Consider the following 25,918-nt stretch of genomic DNA (forward strand, 5'->3'; position numbering starts at 1 on the left):
AAAGGCTGCATTTTATATTTCTAGAGAAATCAAATGTTCTACTTCTGAGGTCAAGTTGCCACTTCAAATAGACTTTTATCTTCAGTAGCTTTTTTTTCCCATAGAAAATGCTTCAAACAAGCAGAAAAGAAATGGATATACTTCTTGATGATATTATCATTTTTCCCTATCTTGGATTACCTATTATCTTCTGGGTAATTCTTATGTGCTATATCTTATACTACATCCAAAAATAAAAATAATTCACAATTCTCTGTTTTAAAAGTCTAACTACAGCACCACAATCACAGTGAGCCATTACATGAGCTGCGATTAAAGAAAAGAGGATGAAGTCCGATGCTCAACCTTACAGCATTTCAAGCTTCCTGGTTCAAAGGTATGTTTAAAGCATGATGTTCCCATTTCTCTAGCAGAGTTGTAAATGTTCCCCTTCCTCTAGTAGAGACATACATATTCAGCATCATGAGAGAGAGGTCAAGCTTCCACTCTCAGGAAAAAAGCATCTCCAAATAAGTTAATTGAGATGCACCAAAAAGCATGCCACTGATTCACCAAGAGACTTTGAAGAGTCCCCAAATACTCACTGCCAAGTAATGTTAACCACAGAGATCTTGCATTTTCCATTCAAACACAGCCTCACAAAATCAAGTGAAGTTTGGAACAGCAGGATAAAACAAAGCAGCCCAGGAGAGCCATTAAGGTAGGGGTATTCAGAGTTCAAACCATTCTCAACCCATTCTCCCATTCTAATAAAGATGCACGCACGCGCGCACACACACACCCACACACACACCCCACACACACCTCCAGTTTATGTTACAAACAGGATAGCAAGCTACCGTTTTCTTTTTTCATTTGGCTGCAATGGCCCATGAAGAATCAACAAAGAAAATTATTATAAATACACAGCAGCTTGGTTAAAGGACTAGGGGACTTATATCAAGTCATAAGGATTATGAGCGACTTTAATTTGCTCCAATTAAAATATATTACTTTCATAATTATAGAACATATGTCATTGTTAAATACCTTTTAAATGAAACTTTAAGATAATATCAAGCAAAGCCAAATGTATCTAGTTTGATTTGTCTTTTATGACAAAAAGGACTGGAGAAAAATGCTATAGCATCATGAATTACCTAAAAGACTATACTCCAAAAATAAAAGTGACACACTAAGGTGGACTGCTTTATATGCAAGCAGAGTGTCAAACTAAAAAATGATTCGATTAACTATAAAGTTGAAAACAATCGACCTACACATGTTGAAGAGCAGAGTTTATATTAACTCATATATAAGTAAAGAGCTGATTACATAAAGAACGACCTTTATAAAAATCATATATAATTGGTATGATAAGACCTATGCTAGTGTTACTTCCAAACCCTAGCAACAGAGCCAGAGTACAAATTAGTCAGTCTGATTTGGAGTAAGATGACTTCATACACAGCCAATAAGTTTAAGATCAAGACAGCTGTCTTTAATTCAAAACTAGCACTCATGTTAAATAGCCCTACTGTTAAAGCACCTATAGTGTGGCAGGCCTTCAACAAGGACTTGAGATCACTACAGCACCTCTGTGTGGTAGGTACTATGGCTATCTCCACTTTACGAAGAATCTGAGGCACAGTTCTAAATCACACAGCTAGAAGCAGTAGATCCACAGTTTGGTCCTAGGAGACTGGGCTTCACAGCCATACTCATAAATTCTCTGTGGAGTAGCAATAATTAAAGTGTGAGCCACAGAAGAAAGGTGTGTGGTTCACACCCTCCTATTTCCCCTTCATTCAAAAGAGGCACTCTGCTTATACCAGACACTTGTGATCAAATTACTTACTCTCAAAGCAATGTCATTCTTCTTTGCGTTTTCTAATAATGTTTTATAAAACTCAAAATAAATCAATATATTTTAGAATGGCATTAATAAGTCTTAACCTAATTATAAAAGTAATGCATGCTTATGGCAGAATAGTTGGAAAATACAGAAAAAAAATTATTTTAAATAAAGTTTTTTATTTTATTTATTTATTTATGGCTGCATTGGGTCTTTGTTGCTGTGCACGGGCTCTCTCTAGTTGCAGCGAACGGGGGCTACTCTTTGTTGCGGTGCACAGGTTTCTCATTGCACTGCCTTCTCTTGCTGCGGTGCACCGGCTCTAGGCGTGCGGGCTTCAGTAGTTGTAGCACACAGGCTCAGTAGCTGTGGCTTGTGGGCTCTAGAGCGCAGGCTCAGTAGTTGTGGCTCATGGGCTTAGTTGCTCTGCGGCATGTAGGATCTTCCCAGACCAGGGATCAAACCCATGTCCCCTGCCGTGGCAGGCGGATTCTTAACCACTGTGCCACCAGGGAAGTCCCAGAAAAATTTTTACATCAACAATAATCCTACTATTCAGTGATAAATTCTTCAACATATGTATGTATCTTCTAGACTTTTTTCCTATGTGTAGATTTTTATAAATGGTATCCTACCATATTTGGTCATCTACTTTTTTGCTATGGTTTAATAATATATCTTTTTACTGGATGGGCTGAGAAAAGAACCCAGGAAGCCTCAAGTTCAAACAAGCTCACACTTTCCTTTTAAGGAAAATGGCCCCAGGACTTCTTTATTTCATAAAATCTCATGACTCTTGTATTTTGATTTATTGGTGAAAGCAACCCTGCTAGCCAAGCAATAGAGGCCTGAATGTGGAGACAGTATATGGGGTTGACAGCCACAGGGGGGCAGAGGTGGGGTGGCCAGCAGGGCCTATGGGGCACAGGATCTCTGAGTCGCCCTGGCCGGAATTCAGTCTTCTGGGAGTGCTGCAACCCAGTGACAGGAAACAATCACTCAAATCATCTCCAGGATAGACACTCTAGCAGATTTTACTCTATGAACCCAGATATATAACCTCACACTCAGAAAAACTGAAACCCATGATAATCAAATGTATAGCTGAAGAAAGAACTTCATATGTCCTGACTACAAATCTCTACTCCCAAGGGCCATATGTCAAAGTATCTTCTCACACTTAAAGGGCCTGATGAGAGCATTCCTAAACATTTTCCCCAATCATTACATAGTTAACGTTTGTTAAGTATCTATTAATAGCACTGTAACAGGTGCTGAAGAATAAGTTATATACATACGATAATATGTTACATACATATGAGGTAAAGGAGATATCAAGCAAGGCAGTAGCTGAATTAGGAAAAAGAAGAAAAAAAATATTCTGACATTTGTTAAAACAGTAAGATTTTATTCAAGACTATTGCAACAGTGGAGACAGATATAGGGCTCAACTCTGAATACCACAAGAACAAGTGGGGATTTATAGCCAAGTAGCAGGTTAGGGGATCATTGGTGGATGGAAAATTACTAAGAAGAGACATCACAGGTAGGGGATTCATGCTAAACTCACCTAACAAGATTCCTGCTGCATACAGGCCAGAGCCATCAGATATCAAGGACGGGGGGATTTTCTCTAAATTGACTTAGCAGGATTCTTGCTAAAACTGGGTTATGCAAGCCTGGCAAAGGACAGGGGTGGAGGGGTGGGGGTGAGGCAAAGTCAGGGCCTAGTCAAGAAGAGGGCTTAGAGGAGTATAACTGAAGTTTATTCAAAGAGAGTATCTTGTCAGAAGCCAGGAAAGTTTCATAATATGAGTGGGACTTGAAGATGGGATAGGATGTGGACATGTAGAAAGGGGAGGCAAGCTAGTTACACAGAGGGATCTATCATAAACAGAGGTGCAGAAGGGGTGGGGACAGGCACATTTAAAGTACAGAGAGTAGAAACTAGGGAAGCAGTAGGACATAAGGAAAGAAAAGTAGACTCGAGAGGGATTTTGATGCCAGGTCCACTACAAAATTGATCCAATAAAGTAATTAGATATTTGATCTTGTTAGACACCAATATTTTCATTACTTGCCTACATTTTTTTTAGGGTAGAGCTTTGAATGAAGCAAAAGCTAATATGTCAACAACGTTCTTTTGAAGCTAAACATACATTTTTATTCCTAATCAACAAAGGTAAATTAACTGAGCTTATAAGTCTACTAACTATAGCTCCATGATATAAGCAGATTAAAGCAGACTATAAAGTGAATATATTTACAAATATAAATTAAAACACACTAAAAATTAATAAATTTCCAGGATTTACATATTATAGTTACATATATATATATAACTATAAAATATTTGGTGGCAAATCTTTACTGCAATGACAAAGAAAGCTGAATACACAATTTGTTAAATCCAATTATGCTACTTCCAGGGCTTTCCAAGCAATAACATGTGTGTTTAACACATCAAACAGGACATTAGCATCCTTTTTTCTACAGAGCAATTTGTTTTGCTAGGTTTAGGGGTACAAACTAAGGAAAACTGACAAGGTCTTAAAAGGCTATTCCGTCATGCTAAGGCTCGGCCACCAAATCTAGTTCCAAGAAATCTAATTTCTACTCAGTGAGACGACATAATTTAGCCATTTTGGGGAGAAACCATGTTTCATGGCTTTAGTGGAGTCTGGCTTCAATAACTGCACGCATGAATGAATGAAGTCAACTATCTCAAACAAGGACTAAACAAGTAACAGCTAGAGATAGGACAGATTACATCAGCTCTCCCTGATAGAACAATTTCTGGAACTACTAAGAAATCCCCAAACTCAGCTTTCCTAAACGTCTCTCCTTTGTGTTACCAATCTTCTCAGTCCTTATAGAAAGCCGTCTGAAATGATTTTCATTTAAGATCAAGGTGAGTGTTAAAGGGTAAAGTCCCTGACTTCAGGGGAAACATACACTCAAAAGCAATTAAATATTTGCTGGGTTTTCACCTAAAATGAGGGATGAATGCAACTGCCATGACTCTTTTCCAACTGAAGCAGATGGGAAATCATCAGTACTCATCCAATTGAAGAACTCTTCCATAACAGCACCTTACTTACAAATCCTAGCCCAGAACATAAACGAGACTTTAGCTAGTGTAACATGTTACCTTAAAGTGAGTTTAAAAAATAGTACGTCTGTAAATTGGGTAAATTAAATACATACACCTAAATCTTTCTGTCAAAGAGCTGCAGATATTTGTTCACTTGTAACTATCATTTTCCTCTTTTCTAAGATTTATATTCTTTTTTTCTTTAAAAAAATAGAATGTAGCTATATAAAAAATGCAAGTAAAATGGACCCTAGAAAATTAATGTCCTGTGTCCATGGTAGATAAACAACTTGGTCTGGTTATAACCCACAGGATTGCCTTTCCTTTTTTCTTTGTTTTTAAATACTCAAATATTTAAAGAAAAAATTTTCTTCTTTTTAACCATGATCTTAAAAATCCAGACCGCTAATTAGTCAGCTGGACTCAGTTTATGAACTTCAGAAAGTGAGAGAACATAATTAATCATGTATCAGGTAAGCATTCAATCATTATGCTCATAGCTTACTCACTTTGACTGACTAAGGAGAAAATATGACCAAATTATATGAGACTTGAAAAAACAGGGAGATTTACTCATTTTGGATATATGGAATGACTCCAACTCTGAAGTACAGTAAGAAAGTGACAGATGAGAAATGCAGACATCCAAGTTTTCAGCGCAGCATGTTACTACTCAGGGGTATAAACTTACACCCATCTTTCAACCTGTCAACTCAACTTTCTCCAACTTTCAAAGACAATCTCTGCTACCTCTTTGTATTTTCTTTTTCATATATACACACATATATGAATATCTGTATATTCATATGCTATGTGAATATATATAATACAAAGGAAAGGTTTTGAAAAGTAGAAAGGGAAATAAAACTATACAGGCTGATTAAGTAGCTACCGACATTGTCTCTACATAGAAATCTGGCCATGTCAGCTTCAATAATTGTATTTGTGATGAACCATCATCCACATAACCATACTTATTAGACAAAATAACCTTAACTACAGTTGTTCTCTCCAGGTCTTATTAATTAAACAAGCCTTTTTTAACAGATGGGTCAATGGTAAATTACCTCAGGTCATGTCAACCATTACAAAAATCATTTAAAATTAATGAAGTCATCTGAAAGTTTGTGTGAGTAAATACATACAAACAATATAAAGGAACCTGCTTAGATACAAATCCATAAGGAAGTGACCAAATATAAGAAAAAGGACCATGAAAATTTGACAAGACTTTCAAAGGACATAACAGGTAGAGAGAATCATTCTCTCCTCTTAATTCAACGTTGAATGCTTAACTGCATTTAAAACTGGTGCCAGGAGTATACTTTGGATGGGGGCACAAGGGTACCGAGTTTCTGATTTACTCAAAAACCCATCTGAAAGCATTTTATTTTGTTAAGGTACAATTCTTACTATAATATTAGTTCCTCCATTATTTATGAGAAGGATCAAGGGGTTGTAAATGTACTGGCAGATCAGGAATTACGTTTGCCATATGAATAGAATGAAAGAAGTAGTAAGAGAAATGGGTGCCATCAAATCTTGAGCTGAGGTCCGCAATGAAAACGTAGCAATGGCAACAGTGTTGTTTCATTAGCTACGTAGGACCCTGGAAAGGATCTAAAAAAGAGTGGATATATGCGTATGTATAAGTGATTCACTTTGCTGAAAGTAACACAACACTGTAAATCAACTATACTCCAATAAAAAAATTTTTTAATTAGCCAGACTCTTCAAGAAAAAAAGGGGAGAAGACTCAAATCACTAGAATAAGAAATGAAAAAGGAGAAGTAACAACTGACACTGGAGAAATACAAAAGATCATGAGAGATTACTACAAGCAACTCTATGCCAATAAAATGGACAACCTGGAAGAAATGGACAAATTCTTAGAAATGCACAACCTGCCAAGACTGAATCAGGAAGAAACAGAAAATATGAACAGACCAATCACAAGCACTGAAATTGAAACTGTGATTAAAAATCTTCCAACAAACAAAAGCCCAGGACCAGATGGCTTCACAGGCGAATTCTATCAAACATTTAGAGAAGAGCTAACACCTATCCTTCTCAAACTCTTCCAAAATATAGCACAGGGAGGAAAACTCCCAAACTCATTCTATGAGGCCACCATCACCCTGATACCAAAACCAGACAAGGATGTCACAAAGAAAGAAAACTACAGGCCAATATCACTGATGAACATAGATGCAAAAATCCTCAAAAAAATACTAGCAAACAGAATCCAACAGCACATTAAACTGATCATACACCATGATCAAGTGGGGTTTATTCCAGGAATGCAAGGATTCTTCAATATACGCAAATCAATCAACGTGATACACCACATTAACAAATTGAAGGAGAAAAGCCATATGATCATCTCAATAGATGCAGAGAAAGCTTTTGACAAAATTCAACACCCATTTATGATAAAAACCATCCAGAAAGTAGGCATAGAGGGAACTTTCCTCAACATAATAAAGGCCATATATGACAAAGCCACAGCCAACATCGTCCTCAACGGTGTAACACTGAAAGCATTTCCACTAAGATCAGGAACAAGACAAGGTTGCCCACTCTCACCACTCTTATTCAACACAGTTTTGGAAGTTTTAGCCACAGCAATCAGAGAAGAAAAGGAAATAAAAGGAATCCAAATCAGAAAAGAAGAAGTGAAGCTGTCACTGTTTGCAGATGACATGATACTATACATAGAGAATCCTAAAGATGCTACCAGAAAACTACTAGAGCTAATCACTGAATTTGGTAAAGTTGCAGGATACAAAATTAATGCACAGAAATCTCTGGCATTCCTATACACTAATGATGAAAAATTTGAAAGTGAAATCAAGAAAACACTACCATTTAATAGATGGAGAGATATATCATGTTCTTGGATTGGAAGAATCAACATTGTGAAAATGACTCTACTACCCAAAGCAATCTACAGATTCAATGCAATCCCTATCAAACTACCACTGGCATTTTTCACAGAACTAGAACAAAAAATTTCACAATTTGTATGGAAACACAAAAGACCCCGAATAGCCAAAGCAATCTTGAGAACAAAAACGGAGCTGGAGGAATCAGGCTCCCTGACTTCAGAGTATACTACAAAGCTACAGTAATCAAGACAGTATGGTACTGGCACAAAAACAGAAAGATAGATCAATGGAACAGGATAGAAAGCCCAGAGATAAACCCATGCACATATGGTCACCTTATCTTTGATCAAGGAGCCAGGAATGTACAGTGGAGAAAGGACAGCCTCTTCAATAAGTGGTGCTGGGAAAACTGGACAGCTACATGTAAAAGTATGAAATTAGATCACTCCCTAACACCATACACAAAAATAAGCTCAAAATGGATTAAAGACCTAAATGTAAGGCCAGACACTATCAAACTCTTAGAGGAAAACATAGGCAGAACACTCTATGACATAAATCACAGCAAGATCCTTTTTGACCCACTTCCTAGAGAAATGGAAATAAAAACAAAAATAAACAAATGGGACCTAATGAAACTGCAAAGCTTTTGCACAGCAAAGGAAACCATAAACAAGACCAACAGACAACCCTCAGAATGGGAGAAAATATTTGCAAATGAAGCAACTGACAAAGGATTAATCTCCAAAATTTATAAGCAGCTCATGCAGCTCAATAACAAAAAAACAAACAACCCAATCCAAAAATGGGCAGAAGATCTAAACAGACATTTCTCCAAAGAAGATATACAGATTGCTAACAAACACATGAAAGAATGCTCAACATCATTAATCATTAGAGAAATGAAAATCAAAACTACAATGAGATATCATCTCACACCAGTCAGAATGGCCATCATCAAAAAATCTTGAAACAATAAATGCTGGAGAGGGTGTGGAGAAAAGGGAACCCTCTTGCACTGTTGGTGGGAATGTAAATTGATACAGCCACTGTGGAGAACAGTATGGAGGTTCCTTCAAAAACTACAAATAGAACTACCATATGACCCAGCAATCCCACTACTGGGCATATACCCTGAGAAAAGCATAATTCAAAAAGAGTCATGTACCAAAATGTTCATTGCGGCTCTATTTACAATAGCCCGGAGATGGAAACAACCTAAGTGTCCATCATCGGATGAATGGATAAAGAAGATGTGGCACATATATACAGTGGACTATTACTCAGCCATAAAAAGAAACAAAACTGAGCTATTTGTAATGAGGTGGATAGACCTAGAGTCTGTCACACAGAGTGAAGTACGTCAGAAAGAGAAAGACAAATACCTTTATATATGGAATATATATGGATATATACATATTCCATATATAATACATATATATGGAATTTAAGAAAAAAAATGTCATGAAAAACCTAGGGTTAAGACAGGTATAAAGACACAGACCTACTAGAGAATGGACTTGAGGATATGGGGAGGGGGAAGGGTAAGCTGTGACAAGGCAAGAGAGCGGCATGGACATTTATACACTACCAAACGTAAGGTAGATAGCTAGTGGGAAGCAGCCGCATAGCACAGGGAGATCAGTTCGGTGCTTTGTGACCGCCTGCAGGGGTGGGATAGGGAGGGTGGGAGGGAGGGAGATGCAAGAGGGAAGAGATATGGGAACATATGTATATGTATAACTGATTCACTTTGTTATAAAGCAGAAACTAACACACCATTGTAAAGCAATTATACTCCAATAAAGATGTAAAAAAAAAAAAAAGTAGCAATGGAATGGAAATCTTGTCCAAAATATATTTATCCAATAGAAAAGGGAAGGGGAGCAGTGAGTGTTCTATTTCATGCAGGCACCTCCTATATGGAAAGCCACAAATCACTTTGGTGAAATAAGGGGAAAAATAACTATGATGTCACCTGTGAAGTTGCTTAGAATAGTGGAGAATACAAATGATAAACAACTAAAGAGAAATTACAATACTGGCACAGAGGAAAGATATGAGAATCACAGGGAAAAAATGGCTATGTACCCCTAGAGTTTACCATTAACAAAGGGGTAGAGTAAGCATAGATTTTAAGAAAGCAGATTTTAACAATTTTCCCCCCCAAAAATAAAAGGAGATAAAAATTAAGAACTCAGCTCTGGAGTTGGACTGACTGTATCTAAATCCTGGCTTTGCCCCTTAGCTGTGTGATTGTGGGCCAGTTACTCAAACTTTATGGGCCTCAGTTTCTACATCTATAAAATGAGGGAAATAATCTCATCCCAAAGCTTTTCCAGAACTGGTAAAAGAAACAAAGGAAAAAGTAATAGGTGACATTCATTTAGCACGTGAGACACGGTTCTAAGCACTGCAAAGGTATTCGTTCATAAATACTCTTCACAGCTGTGTGAAACCAATTCCATTAACAGCCCTATTTTAATAGGTGAGAAAATTGAGCTTAACCTAGTGTTCAATAAATATCAGCTTTATTTCATGACCCTCATTACCAAGGGAAAGCACCAAGAGAGACAGAAGATTCACATAAATAGACGTTATTTTAAAATTACAACTAGTATCAATGAAGAAAATTGGCCAAGAGGAGAAACCAATGTGTTACACAGAAAGTTTAATGGTGTGTTTGAAGTTTTAAAGAACACCAATAAAAAGAGAAGAGATATTTAAGAAGGATAATGTTCTCTTAGGACTAAGTCCTAAGTGAGATGAAGCTGGCAAGAAAAATGATTTCAGATTTATATATTATCAGAACAAGAAAGGGGGAGACCAAGTGTCAGGGACATATGAATAGAGATCAAGTGACAGAGAAAGGAGAGCTCCTCAAATTTCTTCATCCAGAATATATTTCAAGTGTTTTCTTAATCATTTTCTCTCTCCCTAAAAAGAGAGTAAAATCCGACTCCCTTGTTATAATCCATATACGTACTCAATCCCCTCCCATTTAGTTTAAAGCCAAAACAACAAAAACACTTTTGCCCCTTCTTCTTGTTCTCCTTTCCTCCTCTGCCTCACTCCTCTAAAGAATAGCTTGCATTTCAGCCTCCATTTTTTTCCCTTTCTCTCTTGACCCAAAGCAATAAGGTCTCCAGCCCCACCAGCTCCCTGCACATACTTAAGAAAAACCTTCCTAATTGCAAATTTAATGGGTCCTTTTCAGGACTCATCTGATTTGTCTTTGCTGAATATCTGACACCATCATCTGCATTTTCAGCAACTCTCTTCCTTCCTTGGTGCTTGGCTGGTTTTCTTGTGCTCTCCCTAGGCAATCCCTCTCATACTATTTGGTTCTTCCTTTGTCCAACTCTGTTGGTGTTCTATTCTTTCATCTCTTCTATTTCACTCAGAGATGAGATATATTCTATTTTAATTTAACTATCTTCCGTGCTTTCCTTTGGGCAGTATCCCAGGTGCACTCAACTCTCCAGAGCTTAACACTGAAAGTTTCCCAGGACATAAAGTGGGAAAAAAAAGTGTCACTGTTTAACCCAGCCCATTGCCTTCTCATTAGGAATTCAGCTTCCTCTGGGATCCCCAACAGGCCTCGTTTGTAACACTTACTTAGTTTCCCAGTATCTCTTCTTTCTCCTAAGAGGTTTAATCAGACACACAACAAAAGCCATTGGTTCCTTTTCTGCTTCCTCAGGGGCTTTTTTGTCTGTCAGTACCTGTGCTGCGCGCTAAGCTGCTTCAGAATTCACTCTTGTCTCACCCATCAGGCCAACTAGGAATGACGTCTATCTTATTCTCAGCTGAGTTACAACAGGGCTTTCGACTGTTAACCAAAGTTCCTAGTGTTTACAATTTTCCTTGGCTCAGTCTGTGCTGGTGGATTTGTAGGATCATTGATTAAAATCCCTGAAAACAGAGATAGTTAAAAACACAGCAATCCCAAGGAGACCATTTTGAACTAGAGACAGAACTATCTTTTAAATTTTCAAATAATTTGTTTATACAGGGAAATATATGTTTCCTTGAACCACAGAAGGAAGGGAGCACACATTTGCTTGGAATCAAACATTAAGCATGAAAAATGTCTCATGCCTGAGATCTTTAAAATAATTTCCTGTCTATTTGTTGAGCTCAGATATTTTTCTGAATAAAAGCCACTGAGCATGTATTATCTTTCCAGTTGTCAGATTTTAGTGACAAAGGAAGATATCACTCTCCAGTTCATTATGATGGGGCAACAAACAAGAGCCTGAAGTTAAACTTCGGGGGCAACCCAAGCATACTTAGGGAAAGAATCAGATCAAACACCACTCCTTTTTTCCAGAGACTTCCTTTTTGATCCTGGCCTACCAGATCTCATATTCCTTAAAAAGCAGCCCAAATCAACAGTGTCTACAATCCAATTTTGCACTTGATTACCCTATGCAATTTGGAGTCCTAAGTTTTCAAATACATGCCATCTCTCCATTATTATAATTGCTCCTAATGGTATAGTATACTCCTTTTGTATGCATCAGTGCTAAATAGACTGCAAGCATTTGACTAAAATTCATTGACACTACAACGCATTAGCTTTCGGCTCTAAAAGCTCCTGGTTTCACCCAAGCCCCGGCTTACTCATTAATTCATGTTTCAAATTTCCAATATTTCTGCTACCTTGAGTTACTCTGAGCCTATCATTTATGTCATGAGTAGTAAGGGATCTGGTTAAGTCATCTGCATTTTAGACTGATCAGTTGCTATTTCACAAACTTCCTGAAGTCTAGTCTCCATACCTTGCTGTCCAAGAGCATGTGCTGTACCTAAAACTCATTAATTGGCCACGAAACTTTTTAAATTAATTGACAAATCTTCATTAGCGGTTCAATGATAATCACAAACAATTCAAAAAATCTCCCAAACGTTCACTACAATTAATGCTTCTAAATACTCGACTGGTCTCCATAGTACAACACTTTAATCCAATTTTGTTTTTTGGCAAAATGTTTTAGCAAGTTCTAGAGGAATAAAGCACTACATAAGGAAGGTGATCATACATTTTATCATCCAAATGGAGACACCGAATAGTAAAAACACTGAATTAGCAAAAAGGAGTGCTATTAATAATTACACAAAGACAACAAGCATAAACCAGAACTGTCCCAAGCAAACCATTACATAAGGTCCCCCTCTACACAAAGCACCTTGCACCAAACTGGATCTTTATCCTTCTTGGGAATATTATGTAAAAGAGTGAGGTTAATCCAAGAAGTAGTCAATGAATATGTGGTCAGAAAAGATAAGTGAAAGAGCTCTGTGCAAAGGTAAGAGCAAAGATTTAATTCCCAACTAAAATGAAATCCAAACTGTATTGTGAGGTATTAAAACATGGCCCAAAGATTATTTGACATTCTTCGCTAAGAGGTACAGTCTGTGTTCCCCTCCCCTTGAATCTGGTCTCTTCAAATACTTGCTAAATAAAGTAGGTGAAAGTGACACTGTGCCAGTTCTGGGCACAGGCCTTAAAATATAGGCAGCTTCCACTTTCTGTACCTTGGGATCTTCCCAGACCGGGGCACAAATCCGTGTCCCCTGCATCGGTAGGCAGACTCTCAACCACTGCGTCATCAGGGAAGCCCTATCACTTTACTTTTAACCTAAGTCTTTATACTTAAGGTGGGTTTTTGGTAAACAACATATAGTTGGGTCTTGTTTTTTATCTACTTTGACAATATCTGTCTTTTAATTGGTGTATTTAGACCAATTACATTCTAAGTGATTTTCATATAAGTGTATTAATAGCTATCCTGTTTGTAAACTGTTTTCTATTCATTGTACGTCCTTTTCCTTCTTTTTCTGCCCCCTCTGATTTTAATTGAGCATTTTATATGATTCCATTTTATATCTTTTTAGTGAATCATATATGGATCCCTCATATCCCAGTCCAGCTGTGCAAAATGATACCACATGGAGCAAAAACAAGCTTTTCCTGTCCGGCCCTTTCCCAAGAGTAGGTTCATGAACAAAATAAATGATAGTTGTTGTTTTAACTCTCTAAGCTTTGGGGCGGTTCATCTTGCAGTAATATGTAAGCAGAACATTCCTAAGACGGTCCTCAAGGTCTTGCCAACTTTTCAAAACTCAGTTCATACCGATCTCCCCTGAACTCCCAGTCACATGGGGCTCTCCAAGTCTGTAGAAAATACCAAGCTCTTCTTAGGGGTCTCGCCTGAAACACTCTTATCCGTGCTCTTTACCTGGTTGGTCACATCTCCTCCTTCAGATCTAAGTGTAAATGTCCCCTCATCAGCAAGGCTTCCACTGTCCATCCAACTAAGGTATACTCATTGCCCACCTCTCTCCCTCACATAAACATATATAACCCACTGCTCTCTATCTTAGTTATTTTTCATAGCTCTCTTTTCCTCTTTGCAATTTAAAATTACAGATGTATCTGCTGACTCGAGTAATCTTTGCCTTCCCCACTAGATGACAGGTTCCATGGAAAGAGAAACTCAGTTTTGCCCACCATTACATATCCATTGCCTGGCCCAGTACACAGAACACAGTATGGGCTCAGTAAATGTCTCCGACGGAAAGAGCTCTTTTAAATGCGCAATGCCTCTCTGCATTGCTTGTTTAGACCAGGGCTTCTCAACTGTGGCACTATTGACACTTTGGACCAAACAATTCTTTGTTGCGGGAGACTGTCCTGTTCATTTGTACGATGTTTCACAACATCCCTGGCCTCTAGATGCCAGTAACACCACTACCGCTCCCTGAGTTATGAAACCAAAAATGTCTCCAGATATCAGCAAATGTATCCTGGTTTAAAATAAAAGGATGACAATAACAATGAACAACTCAGGAATGTGGGTTTGCTTTAAACTGAAACCAATCTTATCATCATGTCCTTCCTCTAGTCCTCCTCAAAAACCACTTAAACTGAACTAAGTGGTTTAAGTGGGAGAGAGATTCTAGGAGCCCTGACATTATGATAATTGGAAATTTCTACACTAACTCTTTCAAAATATTCCTCCACTATCCAAGGAATGCCTCCATTTTCACCAGCTGGACGACAACTCTGAAGACAGGAAATATCACTGATTGTTTTGAGGGTCTCCCAATCAAATGATCAAAGACCCTGATAATAAAAATGGCTAACAGAGGCCAACATTAAAACACTGTCTAATACAAAAGTTATCCCTGTACAGTTTGGTCTAATAATTGAAATCATGGTTCTTGCTTAAACAATATACTCATTGTCACTTTTGTCAAAAAGATTAGGTATTGTTTATCTGCTGCAAGCTAAATGGAACCAGCTGTACCCATGAACCAGCTCCTAATGCCTTACATTCTTCCTGAAAAGGAAGTCAGGGCTGAATCTGCAATTTGAATAGGCTTTAAGGTTTTTGAAAATAAAATTAGCAGATGTTGGTGGGTGGGCTATTATCCTCCTTGGAGTAGGTAAGGATAAGAACTCTACTTTCATCTGTACACAAGGAGCACCAGATCTGAAAATCACATGACACAAAGTCCATTCATTTCATTAGGTTTTTTTTTAAATCCAGTTTCTCTTGCACACTGTAATGCCATATTTTATGCATTAAATTACAAAGTTAACACTGATTGTATTATCATAGTATGATGCCATTTTCATATCCTGTGACTAATAGTGTGGTTTCAGGCTTGATCTTTGAAGTGAGCTGTGATAATAAGCCTATGGACCCAAAGTCTAAAAGAAATCAGAGTAGACCTAATGAGAAACAGAAAGTGCAGCAGAGCCCGTAAAATGTAATCAGATTTGCCTCTCTTTTGTACAGAGTTCCTGTTTCTGGGTAGATAACCTCTCAGGATGCTGGAAGTCGGCATGACAGTCCAGGTGTCAACACTTAAGATTGAAACTTCAGTGAACCAGGAGTCCAGTGTTTTCCATCTGGGGATTTCTGACTTTCAGAATTCTTCAAACTCCTCCTGATAGTGTTTCAGTGGAGCTGACCTTCAGGGCCAGCAGTAAGAGCCACCTCTTTAATCTCACAGATTCTGAAAAGGTGGGTGACTGCTGCTGCCTTTCTTCTTGCTGCTGCTTGTTTTAATTAGCAGTATTTCTTCCTCCTATTTCTCAGGCAGCTTTGAAGAGCTCTTTGAAATGTATTTAGTGTATTTCAGTCTTGGTTTGGCCTAGTCTCTCAATTTATGAGGTCGTTGAATTCAAGTTCAATGATTCAGCACACACTGGCAGAATGAAATGCTAAAAGAAGACTAGCATTTTCAATCACATAAATCTCGTGTTACATAAAGCGACCAAATTCCTCCATTGTTCTTATGGACCTGAGATAACAATTTACAGCTGGCACAGACCAGTTTGGGCCGGCTCCTCTGTTTAGCGGGCTCCCGCAGGAGTAAGGTTTTGGCATCTTCACCTCAACAGAAACCGAAGATAAGCAGGAAAAAAATGACCAGAAATCAGGGTCATCTGTGGGAGGACTTAGTCTGAGTAAGTCCAATACTCTAATTCCAGAGACGGAACAAAGAGCAAACTTTTTCTTTCTGTAAATGACACTAGAAGCATGAGAAAGGCAAAAGCAAGCAGCTACAGCCTCACGATCCTTTACAGTAGGAAGGAAAAGAGAGGAGTCCGTCCCAGGCAAGAGTAAAGGTTTATAGCTTCCCACCACTCGGGGAAGGGTGTGGAACCCGGGAGAACTGGGGGTTCAGGCATGGGGTCGGGGGGAACTCGGGTGCACTGAGGAACACACAGGTCCCACCATACTCCAAGTTTGGGAGTTGAGGTGGCTGGTGCTCATAGCTCTTACCTACAACAGCCAGGCATCCGTGGGTGCTCACACATAAACAACCCACCAACCTGTCCAAATTATACTGTCTAATGCCAATCCCACTTGAACACTCAAACATAACACTTTCGCTTTTATCAAAATTTGCACAATAATTCAAATAAATAATTAATTTTACTTTAAGGCCCTCAGGCTTTAACAGATTTTGTGAAGAGTCTGGTGAAAATTTCATTATACGTGGTGAGAGGACCAAGTCCCGAAAGGGAACTCTCCCAAGCAGTCCTACAAATATACACAGTGATGAGGGAGGCTTGATTTAAAAGCACATGGGGCTGTGAATTCAGTCACCACTGGAGAGCACACATTTAAAATACTTTATTCAACCTCATCCTCTCTTCCTTGCTTTTGAAACCCCACAGCATTTTACCTGGGCCTTTCTTACTGCATTCTATCTTATATAGAATACACTACGTTCTAACTTATACAGAATTCTTTACATATATGGACCATCTCCCGTCCAGACTGTTAAGTTTCCTGAGGGCAGAATCTGTATCTAAATTCCCTCTTTTTCACCTACAGCATAGAAGGGGCATAAAAACAACATAACAAACACTCGTCATTAATTAAATAAGCTAAAAAACTGTTAACCAGTCTCTTAATGTATTGATACAAATGTCCTTGGGAAACAGATGATTTCAAGGGGCTGAACTAAAGACATTTTTAAATGCCACATGTTTTAAAATGTAGCATATTATACACTGCATGATTTTTTAAAATCCTAAATTAAATGCTACAGGGATTTAGAAGAGAGAACATAACCAGGAAATCAAACTAGGATAAAGATTAGTAGCAAGAGTGATGATAAACTGCCTCCCTTCCCCAGACAGAAACACACACATGCACAAAGAAAGTATTAAGAAGCTGGAGAACACTGGTTTCAAAACAAAACAAAACAAATCTCTACTCAAATATAAAACCGTGGGAAGTTCAAAGCTTTTTTTTTTTAAATAGGAAAACTTATTTGTGAGTGTTGTATGTTGAAATGGTTGCAGTTAACCAGCCACATTCTTCAGAGGCAAGCTCATTACCAAGAGGGTTACACAGTACAGGAATCTCAGTCAACTTCTCCCCAACCTATGTATCCCTACAGGAATAAGAAACTCAAGAGAATTCAAGAGTAATAAAAAGTCTTTGTACTTCTTCTCAGGTTTCTAAACAATGGCTGACAGCAACTGTATCAAAGTCAACAATTACACAAATCTTTTGATGGGGGGATAGCCTTTGCTCATATATTTGAACCATGAAATAAAAGACGACTTACATATATCATAAATGGATATGAAGAAGAATATTATCATGAACACAATGCCAAATTAGTGAGGTTTGAAATTAATGAGTGTTATAGATTGAACTGTATCCTCCAAAAAAGAAATGTTGAAGTTCTAACCCCTAAAACCTCAGAATGTGACCTTATTTGGAAATAGGGTCTTTATAGAAGTAATCAAGCTAAAGTGAGGTCATTACAGTGGGCCCTAATCCAAAATGACTAGTAGTCTTATAAAAAGGGGAAATTTGGATGTGGAGACAAACACACCAAGAAAGAGAACACCATGTGACCATAAAGGCAGACATCAGGGTGATGCATCTACGAGCCAGGAATGCCAAAGATTGCCAGCACACCGCAGAAGCTAGGAGAGAGGCATGGAACAGATTCTCCCTTACAGGACCAACCCTCAGAAAGAAACCAACTCTGCCAATACCTTGATCTTAGATCTAGCCTCCAGAACTAAGAGATGATAAATTTCTGTTGTTTTAGCCACCCACTCTATGGTATTTGTTTTAGCAGTCCTAGCAAACGAATACAATGAGGCTTATTGCAAAATCCAAACTTGACACCTGTAATTCAATACACATATATATAAAATGTTCACCAACTGAGTATCATGGGTATCTCTACAAATGCCATGCAGCTTTGTTGCAAGATAACGATAGCTGCTCTTGGGGTAGATGCTAAATATAACGTTTAAAGATGGAGGCAGGGATGCAGACAGCTATGGGAAAGTGGTGAGGCGTACTGGAACAGGGATCCTAACATTCAGTTGACTCTTTAAATTACATAGTGCTTTAGGAGACACACCAAATTCAGCTCTCTTAATGTTGCTAGATGGCACGTAACTGTTGTTCTTTGGCCTGACCTTGCCACCATAAAGCAAATAAGCACAAGCAGCCTGCCATCTCCTAAAGCAGGTGAGTGGTCAATGGCTTTCATCTCCAGCTGGAGGAAATTAAATAGTACATGTGACCAGCAAGATTTAAACTGCTTGAGAAATGCTGACAAGATACATTGAGACCTGATGGAGTGAAAAGTATTAACTGTCCAGAACTATCCTTGTCAAAGATTGCAGTCTTTCTTTTATTTGGGCATAATAAATGGAGAATGTTTCAACTATCTTTCAAGATTTTGTCATAAATCTTAAAGTTAAACATTTAATAGTTATTATCTTGCATCTGGAAATTAGCTGAGCATATCTCTGGTGGGAAGGCACTTCAAAATGACTGGTTTGTTTCCTTATAATGAAATAGTACGTTTGCTTCTGTTTGATCCACCATTAAAACAAATCAGAGCATCTGGGAGAACCATCTGGAATACTCAACAAGGACCAAGTCTTTCCAAGAAGGCCTTATCCTGTGGAAGCAGTATGTAAAATGGTTAGGAAAAGATGACCTCAAACCATAAAGACATGAGCCAAGACAAGTTCTGTCACTAATAACCTATACTGACTTGGACAAGTGACTAAATTCTCTAAGCACCAAGATGTCTGGTCCAGCAGAGATTATAATAATATAAAAATGGGACCTTTCTTATAGAGTATTGTGAAGAATAAATGAGACAATGAATACAACATATTTTACACAAAATAATTGCTTAATCCAGTGTAGTTATCTTCACCTTATTAACATGAAAGGTTCAAGTAATTTTTACACAGTAGAGTACTATTTTTCCTTAGGAAAAAATACAAAAACTTGGGACACAACCACTATTGAAATTAACTCAACCATTTATGCCATTACCATGACATTCCATAATGCTTAAGAGACACAGTGAAGTCATTAACAGCCCTCTAGATTTTTTTTTTCCTTCCCCATCATATTTTTCTTCTATTCAAATTTTTTAAAGGCTTTTTTTGGGCAAATGTCTGAGAGTCAAAATTAATACTCTATTTTGATCTACAGCATTTCTGAATTTCCTTACTTACATATCTTCCTTTATCAGGAATATTCCTTCATCTTAACTTGAAAACTATGAACAAAGGTATAAGACTGCATTCCAGAAAAGCCACAGAGTACCTAAATAAGCACATAGTCAAAATTTCCAATTATGTGTTTAGAATGATCCTTCAGAGAACTGTCTTCTCTATCTCTTTAATTACTTAGCTTAGTTAGTAATTCAATTACTGCTGAGTAATTAGTTAGAATTTCCTATCTTACACAATGACTTAAAAGGGAGACAATAACAAGGATAGTTTAGAAAAAATTTTTTCAACACTGCTTGGTACTGTTATTAAGGTAAAATGAGGCTTTTGTCTCCTGTAGTTATTTCAGGAAGAGTATTAAAAGTTTCTACAAGCTACATGCCACCAAATCTGTGTTCTTACTCAATATGGGAGAGGGAGGAGGCCTATCAGAAACATATAGGGGCAAGCTTTTTAAGAACCCAAATCTGTGCCCTGACCCTGAGAGAATGTGGGGGAAGAGGACAAAGGGGGGAAGAGTTGTTTCTCTGTGTGGAAATATATGCGGCATGACGCCAAAGGACACAGGAAGAAAGAGTTTGCAGTTTGTTTAATTAAGTGACTTCTAAAAGATGGCGTAAAAGCTCAAGTTAAAAAGATGTCAGGAATAATCAATACATTTGGCTTTGTCAAATCAGTACTCTTATTCTTAAGCAAATGCTAAACCTCCATGAGAAATTAATCACATCATTCACCTGGAAATGAATTCTCATTTGAGGGTTCCAATGAGAGAAAGAGAAAACAAAGTTGGAAGAGAGGAAGGACAGAAAAGATAAATTGGACAGGTCTGCAAAACTGTTTGCTCACGGAGAAAAGCAATTCTTTTACAACTCTTTTACAATCGTTAAAACAATGACAACAACGATAACAACCAAAAACCTGAGGGAGGAAAATCTATTGTGTATTAAATAAAAATTATTTAAACATACTGTTACTAGTAAGAGAACAGGTATATTTTACATGTGAAATATTCAAAAATTAATGAACTTACTTGCTTTTTCCTTTGTATACTGTAGCATAAGATCCTTCTCCTAGTTTTTCCAGTTTTTCATATGAGTCAGCTTTTCCAAATTTGGGACTTGTTGGCTAAAAATGAAGCAGAGGGTAAACAAAATAGACTGTATCAGACTAATTAACAATGAATAGGGGGGACGAGGGGAAGATGGCGGAAGAGTAAGACGCGGAGATCACCTTCCTCCCCACAAATACACCAGAAATACATCTACACGTGGAACTACTCCTACAGAACACATACTGAACGCCGGCAGAAGACATCAGACCTCCCAAAAAGCAAGAAACTCCCCACGAACCTGGGTAGGGCAAAAGAAAGAACAGAGACAAAAGAATAGGGATGGGACCTGCACCAGTGGGAGGGAGCAGTGAAGGCCGAAAAGTTTCCACACACTAGGAAGCCCCTTCGCGGGCAGAGACTGCGGGTGGCGGAGGGGGAAAGCTTCGAAGCGGCGGAGGAGAGCACAGCAACAGGGTGCGGAGGGCAAAGCGGGGAGATTCCCGCACAGAGGATAGGTGCCGACCAGCACTCACCAGCCCGAGAGGCTTGTCTGCTCACCCGCTGGGGCGGGCGGGGCTGAGAGCTGAGGCTCCAGCTTTGTTCAGAGCGCAGGGAGAGGACTGGGGTTGGCGGCGTGAACACAGCCTGAAGGGGTTAGTGCACCATGGCTAGACCGGAGGGAGTCCGGGAAAAGGTCTGGAGCCGCGGAAGAGGCAAGAGACTTTTTCTTCCCTCTTTGTTTCCTGGTGCGCGAGGAGAGGGCATTCAGAGCGCTGCTTAAAGGAACTCCAGAGACAGGCGTGAGCCGCGGCTGAAAGCGCGGACCCCAGAGATGGGCGAGAGACATTAAGGCTGCTGCTGCCGCCAGCAAGGGGACTCTGTGCGAGCACAGGTCACTATCCACACCCCCCTTCCAGGGAGCCTGTGCAGCCCGCGGCCAGGTTCCTGGGATCCAGGGACAACTTCCCCGGGAGAACGCACGGCGCGCCTCAAGTTGGTGCAACGTCACGCCGGCCTCTGACGCGCAGGCCCGCCCCACACTCCGTGCCCCTCCCTCCGCCGGCCTGAGAGAGCCAGAGCCTCCTAATCAGCGGCTCCTTTAACCCCGTCCCGTCTGAGCAAAGAACAGACGCCCTCCAGCGACCTGAACGCAGAAGCGGGGCCCAATCCAAAGATGAGCCCCTGGGAGTTGTGCGAACGAAGAAGAGAAAGGGAAATCTCTCCCAGCAGCCTCAGGTGCAGCGGATTAAAGCTCCACAATCAACTTAATGTGCCCTGCATCTGTGGAATACCTGAATAGACAACGAATCATCCCAAATTGAGGTGGACTCCGAGAGCAAGATTTATTATTTTTTCCCCTTTTCCTATTTTTCTGAGTGTGTGTGTGTATGCTTCTGTGTGAGATTTTGTCTGTATAGCTTTGCTTCCACCATTTGTCCTAGGGTTCTACCTGTCCGTTTTTTTTTCTTAATAATTAATTTTAATAACTTTATTTTACTTTATCTTCCTTCTTTCTTTCCTTCCTTCCCTCCTTTAGACAACAAATCATCCCAAATTGAGGAGGAGGACTTTGAGAACAAGATTTATGCTTTTTTCCCCTTTTCCTCTTTTTGTCAGTGTGTATGTGTATGCTTCTGTGTGAGATTTCGTCTGTATAGCTTTGCTTCCACCATTTGTCCCAAGATTCTATCCGTCCATTTTTTTTAAATTTTTTTCTTAATAATTATTTTTTAATTTAATAACTCTATTATATTTTACTTTATTTTACTTTATCTTCCTTCTTTCTTTCTTTTTTCCTTCCTTCCTGCCTTCCTCCCACAATCCCTCCCTCCCTCCCTCCTTTCTTTCTTTCCTTCTTCTTTCTTCCTTCCTTCCTTTCTTCTTTCTTTCTTTCTTTCTTCCTACTTCTACTAATTCTTTCTCTCTACTTTTTCTCCCTTTTATTCTGAGCCATGTGGATGAACGGCTCTTGGTGCTGCAGCCAGGAGTCAGTGCTGTGCCTCGGAGGTGGGAGAGACAACTTCAGGACACTGGTCCACAAGAGACCTCCCAGTTCCACATAATATCAAACAGCAAAAATCTCCCAGAGATCTCCATCTCAACGCCAGAACCCAGCTTCACTCAACGACCAGCAAGCTACAGTGCTGGACACCCTATGTCAAACAACTAGCAAAACAGGAACAGAACCCCACCCATTAGCAGAGAGGCTGCCTAAAAGCATAAGAAGTCCACAGACACCCCAAAACACACCACCAGACGAGGACCTGCCCACCGGAGAGACAAGATCCAGCTTCATCCACCAGAACACAGGCACTAGTCCCCTCCACCACAAAGCCTACACAACCCACGGAACCAACCTTAGCCACTAGGGACAGACACCAAAAACAACGGGAACTAGGAACCTGCAGCCTGCAAAAAGGAGACCTCAAACACAGTAAGATAAGCAAAATGGGAAGACAGAAAAACACACCGCAGATGAAGGAGCAAGATAAAAACCCACCAGACCTAACAAATGAAGAGGAAATAGGGAGTCTACCTAAAAAAGAATTCAAAATAATGATAGTAAAGATGATCCAAAATCTTGGAAATAGAATAGACAAAATGCAAGAAACATTTAACAAGGACCTACAAGAACTAAAGATGAAACAAACAATAATGAACAACACAATAAATGAAATGAAAAATACTCTAGGTGGGATCAATAGCAGAATAACTGAGGCAGAAGAACGGATAAGTGACCTGGAAGATAAAATAGTGGAAATAATTACTGCAGAGCAGAATAAAGATAAAAGAATGAAAAGAACTGAGGACAGTCACAGAGACCTCTGGGACAACATCAAACGCACCAACATTCGAATTATAGGGGTTCCAGAAGAAGAAGAGAAAAAGAAAGGGACTGAGACAATATTTGAAGAGATTATAGTTGAAAACTTGCCTAATATGGGAAAGGAAATAGTTAATCAAGTCCAGGAAGCACAGAGAGTCCCATACAGGATAAATACAAGGAGAAATACGCCAAGACACATATTAATCAAACTGTCAAAAATTAAATACAAAGAAAGCATATTAAAAGTAGCAAGGGAAAAACAACAAATAACACACAAGGGAATCTCCATAAGGTTAACAGCTGATCTTTCAGCAGAAACTCTGCAAGCCAGAAGGGAGTGGCAGGACATATTTAAATTAATGAAGGAGAAAAACCTGCAACCAAGATTACTCTACCCAAAAAGGATCTCCTTCAGATTTGATGGAGAAATTAAAACCTTTACAGACAAGCAAAAGCTGAGCCAGTTCAGCACCACCAAACCAGCTTTACAACAACTGCTAAAGGAACTTCTCTAGGCAAGAAACACAAGAGAAGGAAAAGACCTACAATAACGAACCCAAAACAATTAAGAAAATGGGAAAAGGAACATACATATTGATAATTACCTTAAATGTAAATGGACTAAATGCTCCCACCAAAAGACACAGGCTGGCTGAATGGATACAAAAACAAGACCCATATATATGCTGTCTACAAGAGACCCACTTCAGACCTAGAGACACATACTAACTGAAGGTAAGGGGATGGAAAAAGATATTCCATGCAAATGGAAATCAAAAGAAAGCTAGAGTAGCAATTCTCATATCAGACAAAAATAGACTTTAAAATAAAGACTATTACAAGAGACAAAGAACGACACTACATAATGATCAAGGGATCGATCCAAGAAGAAGATATAACAATCATAAATATTTATGCACCCAACATAGGAACACCTCAATACATAAGGCAAATACTAACAGCCATAAAAGGGGAAATCGACAATAACACAATCATAGTAGGGGACTTTAACACCCCACTTTCACCAATGGACAGATCATCCAAAATGAAAATAAATAAGGAAACACAAGCTTTAAATGATACATTAAACAAGATGGACTTAATTGATATTTATAGGACACTCCATCCAAAAACAACAGAATACACATTTTTCTCAAGTGCTCATGGAACATTCTCCAGGATAGATCATATCTTGGGTCACAAATCAAGCCTTGGTAAATTTAAGAAAATTGAAATTGTATCAAGTATCTTTTCCGACCACAATGCTATGAGACTAGATATCAATTACAGGAAAGATATACAGACTGCCAACAAACACATGAAAGAATGCTCAATATCATTAATCATTAGAGAAATGCAAATCAAAACTACAATGAGATATCATCTCACACCAGTCAGAATGGCCATCATCAAAGAATCTAGAAACAATAAATACTGGAGAGGGTGTGGAGAAAAGGGAACACTCTTGCACTGCTGGTGGGAATGTGAATTGGTACAGCCACTATGGAGAACAGTATGGAGGTTCCTTCAAAAACTACAAATAGAACTACCATATGACCCAGCAATCCCACTACTGGGCATATACCCTGAGAAAACTATAATTCAAAAAAGAGTCATGTACCAAAATGTTCATTGCAGCTCTATTTACAATAGCCAGGAGATGGAAGCAACCGAAGTGTCCATCAACAGATGAATGGATAAAGAAGATGTGGCACATACATATAGTGGAATATTACTCAGCCATAAAAAGAAACGAAATTGAGCTATTTGTAATGAGGTGGATGGACCTAGAGTCTGTCATACAGAGTGAAGTACGTCAGAAAGAGAAAGACAAATACCGTATGCCAACACATATATATGGAATTTAAGGAAAAAAATGTCATGAAGAACTTAGGGGTAAGACAGGAATAAAGACACAGACCTACTAGAGAATGGACTTGAGGATATGGGGAGGGGGAAGGGTGAGCTGTGACAAAGCGAGAGAGAGGCATGGACATATATACACTACCAAACGTAAGGTAGATAGCTAGTGGGAAGCAGCCGCATAGCACAGGGAGATCAGCTCGGTGCTTTGTGATCACCTGGAGGGGTGGGATAGGGAGGGTGGGAGGGAGGGAGACGCAAGAGGGAAGAGATATGGGAACATATGTATATGTATAACTGATTCACTTTGTTATAAAGCAGAAA

General features: G+C 38.9%; 1 protein-coding gene across 1 annotated transcript in view; it reads right to left on the reverse strand.

Annotated features, from left to right (window-relative positions):
* Positions 1 to 25,918, reverse strand: part of CDK14 (cyclin dependent kinase 14) — a 554,405-nt gene that overhangs the window by 397,465 nt on the left and 131,022 nt on the right. Inside the window, exon 3 of the mRNA XM_082846673.1 lies at positions 20,884 to 20,978. Within this exon, the coding sequence (XP_082702799.1) occupies positions 20,884 to 20,978 (95 nt within the window). The remainder of the gene's footprint in view (positions 1 to 20,883; positions 20,979 to 25,918) is intronic.

Source organism: Leucopleurus acutus (genome assembly GCF_964270905.1).
Source record: "Leucopleurus acutus genome assembly, chromosome: 9".
NCBI classification, from domain to species: Eukaryota; Metazoa; Chordata; class Mammalia; order Artiodactyla; family Delphinidae; genus Leucopleurus; species Leucopleurus acutus.